Raw genomic sequence first — 19,591 nt, 5'->3', positions numbered from 1 at the left:
GGTAGTTGAATATTTTTTTTAAATTACAAAAGACAGGAAACTTGCCTAATTAATTTAGGAAACCTGTTTCACATCTATCGGGCACTTTATAATGAGCGTGTTTGTTTAGTCATTATTGAATCCCCTAAGGCAGAAACATGTTAAACAAACTGCACATGCTCCATTTAAAAAACACAAAGTTGACAAATAACACACTTTTTTATTCAAAGATCCTAAGATTTTAGGTTAAAATGTATGTGAATGTATTATGGGAATCTTATGTGCTGCTGAGGTTATTTCCTTTCTGTTCTAAAATAAAATAGAACTTTATTTGTGGAAAACATTTAAATGTATCAGCAGCCTTCATAGCTTTTTAAAATTATAACTGCATCACTGCTCCGTTTATGACTCACCTGAGATGACTTTTCTTCCAGGACACTGTATGGAACATGGTGGACATGATGAACAGCCCAGACAGACCTGTACCATACATCCATGCAGAGATGGTCTCCCACTGGTCATCAGAGAGGAAGTACAACACTGAGCTGCCCATGATACTGGGAATGATCCAGAACTGAACAGAAGACAAAATCATTATGTATCTTTTTTGTATTGGAAAAAACTTTTTTGTATTTTCTTGAGTTATTTATGAATAGTTTTGTATGTGTTATAGCATTGTTGGAGACAAGACCAGCTCATTTGAGTTTGAGTCTAGAATCATCCACATGCTCCTGAGTCCACAACAAGACCAAGACCATGAAAATATGGTCTTGGACTCTGACTTAAGGGTGAGTCAAGACCATATTTTCATGGTCTTGGTCTTTTTGTGGACTCAGTAGCATGTGGACTAAGTCCAACACCATTTAAATACTGTGTTGGACTGGTTCTTTTTTGTCTTATTGTGGACTCTGAAGCATAAAGCAGGAAAATATGGTCTTGGACTTGAGGGCCAATCCTGCTACAATGAGCTCGAGCATTTAAAGTGACAGACAAGCACATGCTTAGAATAAACTAATAAAATAATATCTTTGCTGGTGTGAACGGGCCTTTAGACTTGGACTTGAGAACCAGTCCAAGAATATATTTTCTTGGACAAAGACCAAGACCAAAACCATGAAAATAGTCTTAGATTTGAACTCGATGGCCAAGACCAAGACTATATTTTCATGATTTTGGTCTATGGACTCAGAAGCATGTGGACTCAGTCTAGACTCTGACTCAACTGGTCTCGACTACAACGCTATGTTATAGTAGCCTACTTAAATACAAAATGACCTAAAATGGCCAACCCCAGTCCTACATGATGTATGTCTCGTTTGCTAACTGGATTACAGTAATTACATCAGGAAAATTAAAAATTCTAATATTTCTTGTCTGACCGACCCTCCTTCCATCTGTCACTGTGTATGTCTGATCAAATCTTCTTTACATGTCCCACGAGCCAAGTCAATTTATACAGAAGCCATCTTTTTTTTGCAGAAGGTTATAAACAAAGCCAGCGGTTCTAGACATTTACAGCATTTCTGACAAACACATTATTACAAAGTCAACAAGCATATACAGGAAATGTTCATGTCTTGACTTCAATTTGTATCAGTGAAATAGATGCGTGATGTTCTTGGGCTTTTACAGCCACATGTACCAAACGACAATGCACTGATGCAAAGAGGATTTGGTGTGTGGTCAATGTCTCGTGCTGTAGCTCGTGAACTGGCCGTGCCAGATGTGCGGCTCAGAGAGGCAGGGATTAGAGAGTAGGAGGTTATCCAAACAACATGTTATCCCAACATGCCCATATAAAACACATGAGCATAAATAAAGACCAGAAGCAAGGCTGAACAGAGAACTGACACAAACAAATGACAGCATGAAAAAAGCAATGACCTGATGACTGTGATCTTATGGTATTGTTAAATGATTTTGGCCCTGAATATCCATAAAATGTTCTTGTTTGTTGAACAATACATCACACAATCTCTGTGGTTTTTCATGTCCTTGGTGAACCTTCTGTGTCACAGGACAATGGCATCAAAACTTTCCCTCTTGACAACACCCTCTGCTTCTGCCAATATAATACACAGAACCAGAGGTCTTTATGCTAAATGTTAACCAACCCGTCCAGTTTGTGATCTCACACACTGTTATGAAGTACGTTATTTTCATTCAGGTCTCCCTACATTTTGTTTTGTCCTGCTCTGTGTGAGATAAGAAGTAGATTTCCACTTACTCCATGCGTGGCACAGTTGGCTGCATGCTCATACTCAGTTGGCTGGTATCTCTTGCTAGATGGGACTCGGTTGTTCATAAACCTAAAAAAGATATTTTAGTGAATTTGAAGTGTTTAAATTTTGATACTGAGGGTTGAGCTTCAGTCTCAGTATTTTCTCTTTTCATTTAAAATCGGATGCATTGATTTGAGGCACTGTATATGTTATCCTACAGTAAAAATGTATTTATACAGTTCTATGAAAAATATATGCTTATGTACCCTACCATTTAAAAATGTGGGGTTGGTAAGATTTTAAGATTTAAATTTTTTTTAAATACAGTAAAAGTACTAATATTATGAGATATTATCACAATTTAAACTGTTTTCTATTTTAATATGTTTTAAAATGTACTTTATTCCTGTGAGGCAAAGCTGAGTTTTCAGCATCATCACTCCAGTCTTCAGTGTCACATGATCCTTCAGAAATCATTCTATTATGATGATTTGCTGATTAAGAAACATTGACATTGAAGTAAAATTCTTATTGTTGTGCTGATTAATATTTTTGTGAAATTTCTTTGATGCGTAGAAAGTTACAAAGAACAGCATTTATTTGATATAGAAATCTTTTGTAACATTATAAATGTCTTAACTGTCGCTTTTGATCGGTTTAATAATCCCCGCTAAATTTCTTACACATCTTCTTCAACTAACAGAACTGATGGCACAGAAAAAGCAGCACAGTGTTACAGGTCAAACTCCTTTTCATTTCAGAGATTAATTTGGTCTATGAAACACATTAAGGATAAAGAGCACGTAATGTTCAGGTTCAAGAGCATTAGGTAACCCTCTTTGTGGCACCTCAAGGATTTATTTAATATGCATTCAGATCACATTTTTAGAATTTTCCTGTATTGCTTGGTTGCCTAGCATCTGTAACTACCTAACGGTGAAGCTAATCCTGTTCGGAATGAGGTCTTTTATGCCACTTACATTGAGTCGCTGATGTATTAGGTGATGATGTCATAGTCTCTATGCCAACCTGAGGCTTGGGATTTTCTTTTTTATTTCCCCCCAAACACTCTTTATCTGTGTGATTTAATTAATGTGCATGAGGACACAGGGAAGTGGGCTAGACTGCTAACCAGAATAAATGAGCCGAGCTCAGCGAGCTCTGGAAACCATCTTACTTTGCTTCTTGATTATATTTCTTGATTATAGTGTATTTCTAGCAGTGATCTAAATGATTGTTTTTAGTTACAGTCTTTTCAAAGACAGTTCTGCCAGTAAAACATACAGGCTGACTTAAAGGATTGTCATCTCAGTTTTCTAAAACTTGCTTTCATTACATTTTTTATTCTGTTTTCTCTTCATATATATTTTAATGTAAATATTTGCTGTAAAAAACAAGAGAGATCCAGGTGTGATGTAGGAACCACATTCACAGTCATATATTTGATTATAATGCCCGAATGCACCAGAGATGCTTGTTCATGCAGAATTTGCCCTACCAGAGTTATTGGATATATTTAGTGTCACTTTTCATATCACTGCTTTTTTACTATATTCAGGGAAAATATTTACTCAGATGTCAGCGCACTACAGGGCATCCTGTTCATTATCATGGATGAGTTCATTAAATTAATGTTTGGCATCGCTCCAGGTCTCAGCACCCGGTGTGGGCTCTGCTTGGCCTTTATAAAAGGAATTGCTTTTATATGATGGCATCTGGGGCTAAACTGGGAAGCTCAGCCTCATTGTAGCAATGTCAGTTTGGCACTATAAGACACATACATTTACTTTTTTATAATACACTGTACAAAAATTATATGATCAATAAGTTGTGACAACATATGAAGAGTTCAGATGCAAAAACCTCTAAGTGCCATCTGAAATTTTCTTCTAGAATGATAATTTTTATCAAGCTCGTTTATTTAAGTTCAGTAATTTCACTTAAATTACAATTAATAGGTCATTTTCATTGCCATTTAAGTGAAATTACTGAACTTAAATATACGAGCTTCATAAAAATGATCATTGTAGAAGAAAATTTCAGATGGCACTTAGAGGTTTTTGCATCTGAACTCTTCATATGTTTTTACATTGTTTTAACTCAGTTTAAGTCCGTTTAATATAATTCATGTTGAAATTACTTAAACATCCAAGTTGATTGTACTTACAAGTACTTAAAATACTCAATACACCAATCAATCTAGTTCAATTCATTGATTCCCTATGATTTGATTTCTACCCCTTATGAAACTGTAAATGATGCATGACCACAACATCTGAGATTCAAACTCGTAAATAAAAAAAAGGTTTTAAAAAAAAAGACATGTTCAAATTAATAAGTAATATTTCAAATGTTCCAACTTTTGTGATCCACTCTCAGCAGGAATGTAAGAACACAGGAACACATCATGAGAATATGATAATGCCACACCATGAGGGTAAAGGACTAGACACGTCAGTGGCCCTTCACTAGAGAAAACATTCAGAGATTTAGATGTTTACACTTCACAGAGTCTCTACAGCAACATGATACACAGTGCTGGTCTTGGGTTTAAGCCAATATGTCTGCTCATGCGTAATATGGGCCCTACATACTAGTTATGGCACCAAACATTGCATTCCAACATTTTCAGGCTGGCCTCAAGTTCTTAATTTTCCATACCACACAGCAAGTGCATTTTATTGCATAATGCTCTACCAAATTGCAATATCAACTTTTTGAAAACCACTTTATAATGTTAAAAAAAAAAAAATTGTTGTTTGCAATATTTACCTGCAAGTAATCCAATATTTCAGTCATTATAAAGTTGCTTATGGTCCTGCATATGAGGTTTTGGTCAAACCTCATCCATTATCCTTTCATATTCTCCAGCTTCATGAAGGCCATTTCTTCTATGAGCACAGACAATTAACTGAGTGACTGTGTGCTAATTGCATACGACAGAGGCCAAAATATCCCTTCCAAAAACCAAACATGCACTCAAATGGCCACAATACAAGTCTCTTGTCTCTGAAACAAGGAGGATCCAAACCAAACCGTCACAAGGGACAAAAATACACACAGTAGGATTCATTTTTCTGTACTTATGAGAGGAGATTGAAGGGCACCCTGTGTCTGACCTTTCTGAGAAGACTCTAGAGATTAAATGAAAGTGATCAGGTGCTGACAGGGTTAGGTTTAACTTTATAACTCACCTGACCTGAGAGTTATCAATTAAGAGGAAACACTGTAACAGTGTTTAACTAAATTCATCAGTTTAATTGATAAATTATGTCCTTTTTAGTCTATGTTCTTTGGTTAATATTTATGTATGTTTCACTATGCAATGCAAGTCTCTGTTGAGGGAGCATAAATGGAATAAAGTGGTTAGTTGATGTTATTATACATATGTTGAGCATTGAGAAGCTCAACTGAAATGGTCACATAAAATTAAAGAGGGAACAAAAATATAGCATTTACACACAATCCCACCAAGTCAAAATCCTCTGGGGCAAAGATCTCAAAAGGCAAACACAAAGCATTATGTGTGCCAGATTTGTGACCTAACATTGACAAATCACACAAAACTATTAACACTTTTAAAATATCTTTATGTCCCATGTGACAAAATTTCATAATAATAATGTTCATGTTCTGAATTTCTATTCTGAGAAAACCATGTGACATGACAATTTATGGGTAAACAGAATGATTAAATGCCATACATAACAGGGTTTGTTGTTAAGCAAATTGGTACTGATATATGAGGAAAGTGAATAATCATTTGTTCAGTTTAGTTAGCGTGCAGGAAAACACTTTTTTTGCCACATGAAATTCCATAAAGTAAGAACTGCTTTCAAACTTGCATTTCCATATAATCATTTGATTGCGAAAAGCAATGCAAAGTTGATTCTGTGCTAATTTGATCTAATATTTAATGTTTTTAAAACTGTAGATTTATGTAGAAAATGAGAATCGATCAAATTAATGTCTATATTTTGAGGTCTTGAAGGTCTTGTAAATGTTTTTCAGGTTTGCTTAAGGTAAATAAAGCAACAGTTTTTCAATAACGGAAGAATATGTAAAAGTTTGGTATTTGGGGTAAAGGGTGCCCCTGTTGTTGGGACAAAAGGCAAAATAATTAACATGATAATAAATATCTGGCTGACTTTTCCATTTGTTGACATGACATGGTTACTTAGATATCATATCAAAATATCATATTTAGTTGTTCATACTGTAAAGCTAAATTGTTATGGGATTTCATTCAATGTATTCAGAATCTTTAATTTTTAAAATAATTTTGTTTCTGTATTATTGAAATGAACATAATTGAATGACAGTATTTATTGAACAAAAATGAATTATTTTATTTATCAAAGTAAACCTAAAATAGAACAAACTTTGCTAAAGTGATTGTTTTGGACAAGTATTAACTTAGACATTATTAAACACATTATTAATTTACAGTAGTCAACATTTGAAGTGGATCAAAAAAGTTCATCAATGTTGTCCTAAGACAAGAACGGGTATTGTTCAAAATTCATGTATAACTTTGATGAAAGGTTTTGATCCACTTCAAATGTTGACTACTGTTGCTAAAGTAGGCTATTTGTATCAATTTTGGGCCTTTTGCCCCATGCTGGTGAGCCTTTTACCCCGTGTGTGCGGTAAAAGGCCCCTCTCGCCACCTCATACATTTATACTATTTTTAAACAAACAAACAATTTTTATGATTTATTTTCACACAAAACATGTTGGTCCATCAATGTCCAATAATTTTTTTTCTTTTTTTTCTGCAATCATACACAATAGCTAGCACATTTTTCTTAAGGTGTGCCTTTAGCCCCGTTGTACCCTAAATGTAGGCCTATTCCCTATCTAAAATTGAAGAAATGTTTTAGCACAACGCACAAACGTGAATGAATGAACAAACAATGTTTAATGTTTAAAAAAAAATGCGTTCCATATATCATTGTGTGTGTGGTGGTCTGCAAGAAATCCTCACCAAATGCACAACCAAAGCTGAAGAAGTGCAGAAATAAAATGAAAGTAGAAGTTGACAGAGCCTCAAGATTTTTCCATGAATAGACACAATGGCTTCTTCAAACAGTTTGCACTAATGCTTGTAGCCTACCTCAGTCTCAAACTCTGTTTCACGTTGTTTTATATTGATAGGCTATATAGAAGAAATATGTTGTTATTATCAGCTTTCATTCCCATTTCAATGCTGCTTTTCTATTATTAACATAGGAGAAAACATTTTTTTTTTAAAGATTCCTCAGCAAAATTAAGAAAACAATGTTATATAAACGTTATGCTTAGATGTAATTTAGCCTACCTGCCGAACTTCGTCCTCCTAAAGTCCATACTGTGCATATTTGTACATGTTCGCCGCGTAACTTACTCCAGGGTAGACAGACTGACTACTTCCAGTACCAGCGACGACCAAACTCCGGATGTTTCAGAGCTCGTAACTTGCAACGAAGCAGGAGGCAACTGCCTCTACAAGGAACGTGGAGACTTGCGTCGCTCGGAACGCGCACGCGGGCAGAACTGCGAGAAGCGGCCGCAATACAGTGACCCTGGATTTTTTTTTGGGAATAATCGTAAACAGCGTCTCGCGACCCCTCGCGCTGTCAGGAATGCCGCTGTACGCGCAGAATACCCTCCCCGCCCCTTTGCTTCCTTCTAAGTTAACTTCAAAAAGGCTTCAGGCAAAAGTTTTTCCCATCGCTTGTAATGATGTAGCGGATATTTGCTTTAGAAACGTTTGTTTAGAAACGCGCAAACAAGCTAACCTCTCAGAGATTAAACTGGATCTGATATGCACGCTATTTTGTGAACCCTTTTTTCCAAATAACTAGTAGGCTATTCCAAAAACATATAGAACTTTACAATTTATATAATATATAAACATAACTCCATTTTTGTTCTGTTGTAAAACTGGTCATTAAATGACATTGAAAACCAAAATTATAAAGGTCAAAGACTGTTTTTTTTTTAACCTGAGTAGGCCTACAGCACATTAATTTTCTCTCGACCCAGTGAGGGTTGGGACTTATAGTGAACTATATTTTGGCATCTCAGAGACAAAGCGCACGTGGCCATCTGCTGGTTAAATAAGTAAGCAACATTTAAATCTGCGTCTCATCCATCATGATTGAGGAGACCACGACGGATGAGACGCAGTCGGGTCCTCAGCAAGGGGGCCTTATAGCTCGACTTCCAATAACTCAAGACGGCTTGAATGTTTAAAATGAGACAAAACAAGCTTTAAAATAAACTGAAACAACTAGGCTACAAAACAAGACATTTCTTGTTTTAACCCTGTAAAGCATGACATTAAATCATTGTCAAAAAAATCTACATTTTTGGAACCTTTACACCTGTCCTCTCCTCATGGTAGTCCGCCAATAATCAAATAGGAAATAATGTGCAAGGACCAGAAATTGGATCAGCTCAATAGTGTCAATTATGTCAACTCACGTAATTACAATGACTGCGACCACTGATTTACACTGGGTGTGCCGATGCCATTCAAATCAGCACTTTTTGACTCCGGTAAATTAACACCACAAAAACACTCTAAACGACACTGGATATTTTGCTGTGGACAAAATATAGAAGAACATTTTAAGGAAAAGTTTGCATGTGCATTTTATGTTTTGTATTATATTTGATAAATCAGGCTTTTGTGGCCCATATTGCTCACACCCGAGGGGGTAAAAAAAACATCAGTTTGCAAGGCCCAAACTGAGCAAAAAAAATGTGCAATTTGGTGCAGTCATAGTAAGATTAAATTTAAATGCTTAAAGCTCTGTAGTTTTTGATGATTGAGAAACACAAATAGCTAAACGTTCCTCTAAAGCCTAATGTGCCGTATTTACTTACATTTTAACATTATTTTTTCTAAAAAATCATGTATGGATATTTAAGTAAACATTAGTTAGTCCATTGTTCATATTAAAATATTAACAACAATATAAGTTATTCTACAACCTATCCTATACATTCTACAACCATTTTTATTTTATTTTACTAAAAGGCCTTTCACTTATCAATCAGAGGGCAGAACGTATGCAGTAGATTGTGCAAAACAGTTTTTTTTTTTCCAGCAAAGTTTTGATTATGTGGATAATTAGAGGCCTTGGAGTAAAAAAAACACTGTTCCTTAAAGCAAGGTAAGTCGGAGTAAGATGATTCGATTTTTTTGATTTTTGGAGTAACAGTTATAGTTTTTATTTTGATGTAAAAAGATACAAGTAGACCCTCGGGGTAAGAAGTTCTGTAAAGGTTTACCCGGAGGGATTGGGGATGGGATTTTTACCCCAGGCAGGGGGCCAACTTACCCCAGAAGGGTAGCCTCTTTGAATAATTTTACATTACATCTAAATATGTAAATTTAAAAGTAAATGCGCATCTTCCCCCATGTTACCCTATATTGTATTTTCAACTAGAAATGTTAGCTAAAAGAGCAAAAACAAAATCTAAATGTAAACGGACATTTAGTCGCTTTCAACGAGTTCTACTAAGAAACAGTTGTGTGTTTATAAAAAATAGTTGTGTATACGTAATGCAAAGCATTAAAAAAGACATTGCTTTTCCCTTTAATTTGGACGGAGCATTAAAAAAAAAAACATTGCCTTTCCCTTTAATTTAGATGGAGCTGGTGCGTGCAGCAGCCACTGCGCATGCGCACGAAAAGGTGCAACAGTGGCTGGAGAAAAACAACAACATTCATTGGGACAAGAGGGTGGAACTTATGGCAGTGCGAGACGACCCCAGATTTCACTGATTTAGTCCACATCTGAGCCCTTTTCACTTCGGCTTAATCTGTAAATGTTGTCGAGCCCATGAACCTGGCCAGTCAGAGCGGAGAGGCCGGCTGCAGCCAGCTGCTCTTCGCCAACTTTAACCAGGATAACACGTAAGAAAACAATCACACTGCTGCTGGCCTAACAGCCCATCTACACGAAAACAACACAATGTTGTCGGTGTAATCAACGAATAATTTGCACTGCAGTCGCGCGAAGCTTCGTTCGTTATAATGGGAGCGCCTTTATCTGTGTCGTGTCTCGTCGCTCGCGTGCAGTGCAGATAGGATGACAAAGCGTGCTGCTAACCAGCTAAAACACTGGCTGATTTGCACTGCTATGATTTCCCTCTGTCGGTTAGAATAAGTTGGTCCCCGACAGTTTCCTCTGATGTAGTAATGCAGCTTTGTTTTTATTAAATCAGTCCCCAATTCTGCTCTTGTAAAATAACGCCAGACAAAAATCCACGCACGAGACGTGTAGCACTAGCGTCCATGCTAACGAAAAAAATGGGTTTTTGTACTTCGGCAAAGCTTTACGTCAGCCTAACGGTGTGAAATATTAAATTTCGTAATGTAAAACCAAGTTTGGTTGGATATCTTATTTAGCAAGTGTTAAAAAGTGCTGTTAGCTGTGTTTTACAAAGTAGGACGACACAGCAAAAGTAGCTAAAATGTTAACAGCAATCGAGTAACTTAAATTTCTTCAAACTAAGCTTTGATTATAAGGGAGGAGGGGGTTATATCTGAAAGATAATTGAATATTTTTTAAACGCCTTTAGTTTAACTTTCTAAATCATGGAACCAGCTGACAAGTTAGTCAAAGCTTATTGTTTAGACTCCACTAGTATTTGTGCCAGTGTAACCAGTGGTTCACCTCACTGACAGCACGGCCAGTGTTTTTATAAGCTATAACAGCTGCTACATTTCAGCTGTACAGAACATTTTTAAATTCAAACATTGCACCACAAAGATTGCAAAATACCCCTTTAACACATTTCACCATCATGTCAACAACCTGTTTTAGTCATTAGGCAAACCAGTAACTTAGACCATAAAAAGTGGATTTGTGTACTGTAGCAATTGATTATTGTTACCTCTTTGCTTTCCAGATCCCTAGCTGTTGGTACCAAGTCTGGGTACAAGTTTTTCTCCTTGTCATCAGTAGACAAATTGGAACAGATCTATGAATGTAGTAAGTTATTTGTGTTTTAATCACTGTCAACATGGCTACTCGTACCTTTTGGCATGATACGAGTTGATTGAAGGGGCTGATAATGTCTTTCTGCTCTTTCTGGAGGTCAGAGATAATCAGAGCAGAGGCGTTAAAACTAGTTGAAAAGTGAGAGTCCTTGAAAATTATTAAAACGGATAGTTCTGGTCCTGGGTGCTGATTAGCCAGTGCAACATTTCAGACAGCTGAATGGCTTGCATGAACACCTTGTGCCTCTCAACGATCATAAAATGACTAAATCCAGAATAAAGCTTGTCTTCCTGACTGTTATGGTTTAATCTTTAAAAAGTAATGGACCTGGATGTAGGCTTTTCAAAGCACCCAGTCAGAAATCGTTAGTTATAATATTTGATACGCCCTTGGAGTCTAATGTTTTTCAACATTGGGGCCTCAGCAACTCTTCAAAGGGCGCAGGATGACGTAAAACTACTTGAATAAAAATTCTCGTGTATTTGTCCTCAGCTGACACAGAAGATGTGTGCATCGTGGAGAGATTGTTCTCCAGCAGCCTTGTCGCTATTGTCAGCCTTAAGGCACCTAGGAAGCTGAAGGTCTGTCATTTCAAGAAAGGGACGGAGATATGCAACTACAGCTACTCAAACACTATACTGGCTGTGAAACTAAACAGACAGGTGAGTCAGCAGACGTCCTCTTCCTGTGACACATGTTTTCTGTATTGGATTTATTTTATTAAGTGTGATTAGACCATCTGAGAATGTTGTAAACCTGCTTTATTTCCACAGAGATTGATAGTGTGTTTAGAGGAGTCACTCTATATCCACAACATTAGGGATATGAAAGTACTACATACCATTCGAGAGACCCCTCCGAATCCTTCTGGTGGGTAACGCTGCTTGCCGTCGGTACATCATTGTTGTTTATACCAGACTTTTCATGTGGAAGTACATGTAGCAGGTTCTGCTTTCATAATGGTTATGTGCTCTATTTATATTTGGGGAACTGAAAATGTAGGAAAATGATGTAGCGACCAGATAGTAATGGCCTTGTTGTTATACAAATTCATAGTAGCCATACAGATTTTTAATTTGTGATGATTAAAATGTCACTAAACATTTATAGGACTATGTGCCCTGTCAATCAGTAATGACAACTGCTACTTGGCCTATCCGGGAAGTGCAACAATTGGGGAGGTACAAGTTTTTGATACGGTCAACCTGGTAAGTGCTGTTTAGTTTAATGATTTGCAATGATTATGGTTTTAAGGGATTGTGTTAAACGCAGTTTGTCAATGTATGTGTGATATTCATCCCCAGAGGGCAGCTAACATGATACCTGCCCATGATAGCCCACTAGCAGCACTGGCGTTTGATGCAAGCGGGACTAAATTGGCCACAGCCTCTGAGAAGGTACAGCTGTGTGTGTGTGTGTGTACAGGTTTGGCTATACTTGTGAGGGCCAAATGTCCTCACTTATATAGAGAAATATCATTACAACTGATTAGAAAGGACATTTTACTGGTACTTACGGGATAAAAAGGCCTATAAATTGTCCAAAACCTGTTTTAATTTAAATCTAGTGTTTTGCACCTTTCTGTGATGGGTAGGTGTAGGAGTAGAGGTTGGGTTAGGTGATAGAACATATCATTAACCTGATATAAAATCAATGGAAGTCTATGCAATGTCCCCACTAATATAGTGAAACAAATGTGTGTGTTTCAAAACACTCATTGAGAGTAGGCTATATTTAAAGTGGGTGATCTGCCAGTATTCACATTAGTATTCAGTGAATCAATTCCAAACTCTGAACTATTTGTTTGCTTTGTCAATCACGAATGTTCACAGAATTCTTCATTAGCAAAAAAAATTTTTTTTGTTAAAAATCTATGAAGGTAACTATTGTGTCTTTATCACTGTGTTGTATTGGTTAATAGTTCAAGTAAATGATTAAATGTCATTCTTTCAAAACAACTTGATTGTTTTAATTAGATCTTTACTTTATTGCACTTTTTGCATTAAGAAAGTTTGATTTTTGAATCTGCTTGGCTACAGTTGTTTGGTTGAGGAAAATGAATTGTAGCAAAATTCGCCCAACTATAAACACTACCTTTTAAAAGTTAGGGGTATTTTTATAAGGTTTTTTGTCTTCATCATCGTGTTCATCACTAGCTATGTTTCCATTCACCTATTTTTATGTGCATTTTGGGATATTGTATAAAAAAATGCTGGATGGAAGCATAAAAGATGTGCATAAAAAAGGTTGCGCACTCAATGGAGGCGGATACATTTTTTTAACCAATAAGAAGACATACGCATGATCTATGATGGAAACACTTTTACCCAATAAATCCCTCAATGCGCAACAAAAAAACTCACATGACTTTGCCTCAACAGAGGATGTGATTGGATAACTGGACTAACCAGCAGAGATATTTCACTGTAAAGCATCTCAAATGTTGGTTTGATCATCCTGAAATGCCTGAGCTAGAGTCATCAGAATGATTTAGTTTAATTCCCTCACAGAAGTGTCTCACACGATTGTGTTCCCAAACACCAGCATCCAAATGCAAGAGAACAAGACAGGGTTTATTGTGTTTCATCTGTGCTCTTTTTTGCTTTATTCACAAATGTTTTATGCAGTATTTCAATTTTGCACATAAGTTAAATTCGCAACTTTGGATGGAAACATAGCTATTGATGATAGCTGTCCAAACACCGAGTTGGAGTTTCAGGAAACTTAAAGGCTACTGTGGCATTGTGAGAGGTACGGTATCACCAAAGTGTGGGTTGCTTCACAAATCGAGTCCAGGCAGAGATTAAGTCACTGGTTTCTTTTTAATAATCAACTCAAAACTCTTTATGCTCTAACAAAAAAACAGCCAGTCTCTCTGTTCTCAGCTCATTAACAGCTTTTCTCCTTCACTTGCAACAGCTGTGTCCCCACTGCTGAGGAACCTGGTAACTTTAGTCTGGGACCAGGTGGCCATCTTGGTTTGTAGTCCCCATGCTGCAACCACCTAGATGGCACATACCTTGCCTCTATAACATACCCTTTCACGATGCCACACTACATTTCTTTTATTTTAAAGGAACCGTATGTAAGATTGTGGCCAAAACTGGTACTGCAATCACTTTCAAATTACTGTAGAGCGGTGTATCCCCTCCCCCTCCCCCCTGACTCGAGGTTGACAGATAGGCTGCAGGATCCAGCAGGAACGTAGGCTGCTACAAGGAGCTTTAAACTAGAGCAGAGCTGGCAACCCAGATGCCGAAACACTACTGACTTTGTGATTGGTAGATAGGTGGAGGGTGGGGCATCAGGCCAAAACACAACATGACAACATCAACATCAGTTGCAACTTCACTTTTAAATGACAATATCCTGGCTGGACTACCGTTGTCAGTGATATAAGTATTTAAAATGAACATGATTTCTTAATGTCTAGTGACATATCAGGGCCATTTTATGATGAATTGAAGTACATTTCTTACATACGGTTCCTTTAATATGCAGTAAAAACAGTAAGATTGTGAAATATTATGTATTAAAAATAACTGTTTTCTATTTTAATATTTTTAGAATGTGATTTATTCTTGTAATGCAAAGCTGAACTTTCAGCATCATTAATTCAGTGACACATGATGATCCTATTAGAAATTATTCTAATATGCTGATTTGCTGCTTAGAACAATGATTGAAATATTTTGTAACATAATAAATGTCTTTACTGTCACTTTTGGTCAATTTGCTTGCTTACTGAATAAAATTTAATTTCTTTCAAAAAATAGTAGTGCTTGCATATAGTCCATTGTTACATTTAAAACAAACCTTCAGTATTTAAAGGTGCTGAATAATGAATTAAGAGTTAACCTTAATTAGTTACATTTTTCAAACCCTCTCTTTGGTGTTTTTTAGGGCACCGTGATCCGTGTGTTCTGCATTCCAGAGGGCCAAAAGATCTTTGAGTTCAGGAGGGGAGTAAAGAGGTAGATAACTATATTATTTTAGATTTGATCTGTTTTGTATTTATTGAAATAGCCAGGATTCGTAATAAGCACACATAATGACAACAATCCACTTACTGTAATTATCCCTCAACAGATGTGTGAGCATCTGTTCCCTCGCCTTCAGTATGGAGGGACTCTATCTGTCTGCCTCAAGCAACACAGAGACGGTTCATATTTTTAAGCTGGAGACCCAGAGAGAGAAGTCAGTGTAATGATGCCCACTGAAATAAGTGGTTTTTCAGACGACCCTCTCACTTCTTCCTGTGAATTTGTACATCTTCCTTTTTTATTGATAAAATCCTGTTAGAACATGATTAAGCATGCATTAACAAGCCATAACATAGGCACATATTTAATGTTCATTTTTATTTTGCAACCATGTTGTCATTTTCAAACTCATGTTTTTCCATCATAGGCCTCAGGAGGAGCCCACTACTTGGACGGGATACTTTGGGAAAGTATTGATGGCCTCCACAACATACCTGCCTGCACACGTAACAGAGATGTTCACTCAAGGAAGGGCATTTGCTACAGTCAGACTGCCCTTTTCAGGTTACAAGAACATCTGCGCTCTGGCCATGTGAGAAAAAAAACATTCTGAAATGGCACACCAGACGTAAAGCCTGGAACACACCAAGCCGACGGTCGGCCGTCGGGCAGTTTTTGTGCGTCGGCCGACTAAGTTTTCTCAGTGGCTTTTTTTCGGCCGATTCAACGTTGAATTGGCATCGGGCCGTCGGTGAGAGAGAGAACTCTGATTGGCTGTTCAGCTTAGTGAACGAGTCAGTGTATGAGAATAATAACAAAACAGCGAGCAAAGAAGTCAAAACGGTACAGAAAGAAGGCTGTTCTAATGTTAAGTCATCTTACCTGAGTGTTCCTTTGCGAATATTTGAATATTAACACGAGCGGAGTGGAAAGAAAGTGTTTAGCAGGATTGATATTCAAAACAGTAAGCACGCACTGCTTTGTTTACGGTTTGTATATCTACAGCCTGCAGTGTCGGTTTCCCTTTTTGAATGATGAATATAGACTAATGTATCTGCAGAAATAGACAGTTGTCTCATTTACACGCAGGCGCAGAACACGCATTCTAGCTAACAGTCGGCAGTAGTTCTCTCGGTGTGTTCAAGTGCAGCATTTTTACCCGATGCGAGGCGACAACACAGTCGGCTTTCATCAGCGCCGGCTTGGTGTGTTCCAGGCTTAAGTCTTTAATATGATCTAGATATGCTTTCAGACTGTGGTTGCTATCAGGGTAGATGTGTCTCTGATTATCTTGCTTGTGATTGGTTTCTAGAATCCAGAAGATTCCACGCCTGCTGGTGGCTGCAGCAGATGGCTATCTTTACCTGTACAATCTGGACCCACAGGAGGGAGGAGAGTGCACACTAATGAAACAGCATAAGTGAGATCCAGTTTTATCAAACATGATCTATCAGACCATTTGTCTAAATATACACTACAGTTTACAGACTTTGGGGTCGGTAAGATTTTAAAATGTTTTTGAAAGAAGTCTCTTTTGCTCACCAAGGCTGCATTTATTTGATCAAAAATACAGTAAAAGTATTGTGAAATATTACGATTGAGGTTAAATTGTTTTTATTTAAATATATTTTAAAATGTAATTTATTCCTGTGATGTCAAAGTTTTCAGCATCATTACTCCAGTCTTCCGTGTTATGTGATCCTTCAGAAATCATAATAATATGCTGATTTGCTGCTTAGAAACATTTCTGATTATCAAAAGTTGTACTACTTAAAATTTTTGTGAAATCTAAGATCTTTATTAAAAAGATCTTTCAAAAGAACGGGATTTGTTAGAAATCTAAATCTTTTGTAACACTATAAATGTCTTGACTCACAATTAAATGTGTCCCTGGTGAATAAAAGTGTAAATTTATTTCAGAAAAATATTTTGAACAGTAGTGTATATACATAGACTTATTTTGGCCATGACTTTCTGCTTTTTGGTTATTTAGTATCCTGTATGGTTCACTGAAAACCTAAAACAGGAGCAATAGTATTTGATGCATTGTGCTGGGGAATCCTACCCACACTAAAATCTCATTGGTCCATAATCCCACTCCATAGCTGAATATTAAATTTCAAATATTTTGTTATTTCAAATGTCAGCGAAAATAGAGCACTTGCTTGAAACGCAAGACTTAACACATCATGCCTAGTCAAGACTTTTATCCAACAATACGGTTTTAGTTTAAACTGAACTTGGCTTATACATGTTTATAATTTTTGTTTGAATTTAGTTTTTTTTTTGCCAGTATTACAAATATTCCAATTACAGTCTCTAAATTAAAAATAGTTTATATTGACACTGATCGGCATGTCATGTGAATTACTCCCTATGTAAATGTGTTTCCTCCTCTAGGTTAGATGGAAGTGTAGAGCCAGCGAATGAAATTCTTGAACAGACTGCTCACGACCGGCCACTCGTGGCACAGACCTACAGTGCTGCTGTTGCCAAAGGTAAGAAACTGTCATTTTCACTCGCATAACAGTGAAGAGGGGGGACAAAGAGTCTAAATTTTAAAATGGCCTGGTATTGTTTTTGTTGTCTCAGGTTACACTGAGGATCAGGGGGCAGTTGGGGGTGCTGGAGTGGAGGACGACATGAACACCCTGCACCTGGACGAAGAGAACGAGCAGCCTCCATTAATCCTGGAAACAGACTGAGCCGCTGGCAGAAGATGGAACTGACTGAGTGACATTGCAGAGAGGGGTTTCCTCCTCTGGTGCTGCTATGGGCATGTGTGACCTGATAGAGAAAGGGATTAAAACAGAGATCATTTTAAAGCAAGCCTAGCTGTAGCCTTATTCTGTCTCTTGTTGCGTATAGATGTTTTCCTTCCCCCACCCTTGTGGCTTTATAAAACCTTGTGAATTTTTCTTTGATTTCCTTTTTTTAATGCCAGGTTTTGTCCTTAATCAGACCAAAATATGAAATCCAAGCTGCAGGTTTCACGTCTCTTAGCTTTGCATGTACTTGTGCCAAGAATAGAAATCCTAGAAAACCTTTGCTTTCATGTGGATGGTTCTGATGTGTTTGCTGGCCATTTCTCTTCTTGAACTTTGACAAGCACTTGTGTGTTTGTGCATTTGTGTCTTTTTCAAATGTGATTGAAAGCGAACTGGCTTGCGCCGCCTGCTACATCACCACACAACTGTGCAGTGTCTGCGATGTCCCTTACCAATCATCTGTGGCTCAGTGGCACCAAGATGTGAATTTTTGTCCTGTAATAACAATATACATGAACTGTTAACAACATGATCTGGTTACAATAACTGTTTATACAGTGTTTTTGACAGGCTTAGAGGGTTGATTTTAGTTTTACCCTGAATTACTGCATCTGTAAGTGCACATGCTTTACAAGACTCTATTTTGATTAATCCCATGCCACATTATGGTTAAACAGTTTGGCAATGTGGAGAATGAACCTTTCTTTTTGGCTTTGAATTACCCCTAGTGTCTGTCTTTGGCCTGGACTGATTTCATTGAAGATTTTTTTATTATTTTAAGTTCCAAACACTTAAGTAACTTCAGTAGTAGATACGACTGATGAAGACGTTTAATGTATTGGTTTCAGAAGGAACTTTCCAGTGATGAACGTGGTTTCAAGAGGCTGGCAGTCAGTCATCATCTTGTTTCCAGAACATTTTGTTTTATTCTTAATGAATGAGGAAAGTTCAAGGCCCTGTCTCTTTGATTTATTCTCAATACCAGCAGCGGACGATTGCTTATGACGTGACAGAGCCTCGTTTTAGGTAGGTTTCTATTTTGAGGGCCTTGTCCTTTGCAAAGAGGGAAAGCATAATATATCTCACTAAAAACATCCTGATCTTTAGTAAATGGTTGCAGCATTCAGCTTGCAAACAGGGTATGTTCTCACAGATATCCCTGTGGACTGCAGGCTGAATAAACAGGTCACATGGTCTGGCAGTTAAACCAGGACAGGTCAAATGTAAAATCTGAGGTTCTTTTGAGGAATTAGAGGACCAGAGTTTATGAATGTGATTACCAAATATTTACAATACACAAAGTTAGCCAGTGTGTCCAAGCAAACAATATAGGCATTTGAAGATACTGCCTGAATTCTTGGAGCTCTAAAGGATCTTGAGATCATTTTTATGCATGATTGTCTCCTGAGCATGTTTTGATGTTGCATATCAACAAATGTCAACGTCAGTAATAAATTGACTTGTGTCCTCATCATCAGCCAATGAGCTCTAAACCCCCCAATGCCACTTTAATCTGTTTTCTAATGATTTTTGTATAAAAATGTAAATTGTTCCATATAAAGATTAAATAAATTCTCTGTTGAAAATGTTTTTTAAAGTCTTAATTGATTTTTTTCTCTCCATTCCATTTTAAATTCAAT

At 37.1% G+C, this 19,591-nt stretch overlaps 2 protein-coding genes across 6 annotated transcripts in view; one reads left to right on the top strand and one right to left on the bottom strand.

The window, feature by feature from the left end:
• The window catches only part of mmd2a (monocyte to macrophage differentiation-associated 2a), a 17,708-nt gene extending 6,495 nt beyond the window's left edge, over positions 1-11,213 (bottom strand). Inside the window, exons 1-4 of one of the 4 annotated variants that reach the window (XM_084086685.1) lie at positions 7,522-7,827; positions 4,974-5,092; positions 2,207-2,288; positions 393-553 (exon numbers count right to left, since the gene is read on the bottom strand). In XM_084086685.1, coding sequence (XP_083942811.1) covers positions 393-553; positions 2,207-2,284 — 239 coding nt within the window. In that variant the 5' untranslated portion in view covers positions 2,285-2,288; positions 4,974-5,092; positions 7,522-7,827. Of the gene's footprint in view, positions 1-392; positions 554-2,206; positions 2,289-4,973; positions 5,093-7,521; positions 8,226-11,093 lie in introns of those variants that run through there. The other 3 variants (XM_084086683.1, XM_084086684.1, XM_084086686.1) reach the window with 3 other exon arrangements.
• Positions 9,832-19,542, top strand: wipi2 (WD repeat domain, phosphoinositide interacting 2). Of its 2 annotated transcripts, none has more exons than XM_084086635.1 (12): positions 9,832-10,110; positions 11,109-11,191; positions 11,693-11,862; positions 11,974-12,070; positions 12,311-12,408; positions 12,505-12,597; positions 15,104-15,174; positions 15,290-15,397; positions 15,611-15,775; positions 16,496-16,603; positions 17,584-17,681; positions 17,776-19,542. In XM_084086635.1, exons 1-12 carry the CDS (start codon positions 10,037-10,039, stop codon positions 17,886-17,888), a joined length of 1,278 nt encoding a protein of 425 aa, XP_083942761.1. In that variant the 5' UTR covers positions 9,832-10,036; the 3' UTR covers positions 17,889-19,542. The 2 variants fall into 2 exon arrangements, with proteins under 2 accessions (XP_083942761.1, XP_083942760.1); XM_084086634.1 differs by having other exon boundaries at positions 15,290-15,403.
• Positions 19,543-19,591: the final 49 nt, after the last annotated feature.

This window comes from Abramis brama, assembly GCF_963993115.1.
Source record: "Abramis brama genome assembly, chromosome: 1".
In the NCBI taxonomy this organism is placed as follows: domain Eukaryota; kingdom Metazoa; phylum Chordata; class Actinopteri; order Cypriniformes; family Leuciscidae; genus Abramis; species Abramis brama.
Note: the sequence above shows the minus strand (reverse complement) of the source record. Positions and strands in the feature narration are given on the sequence as shown.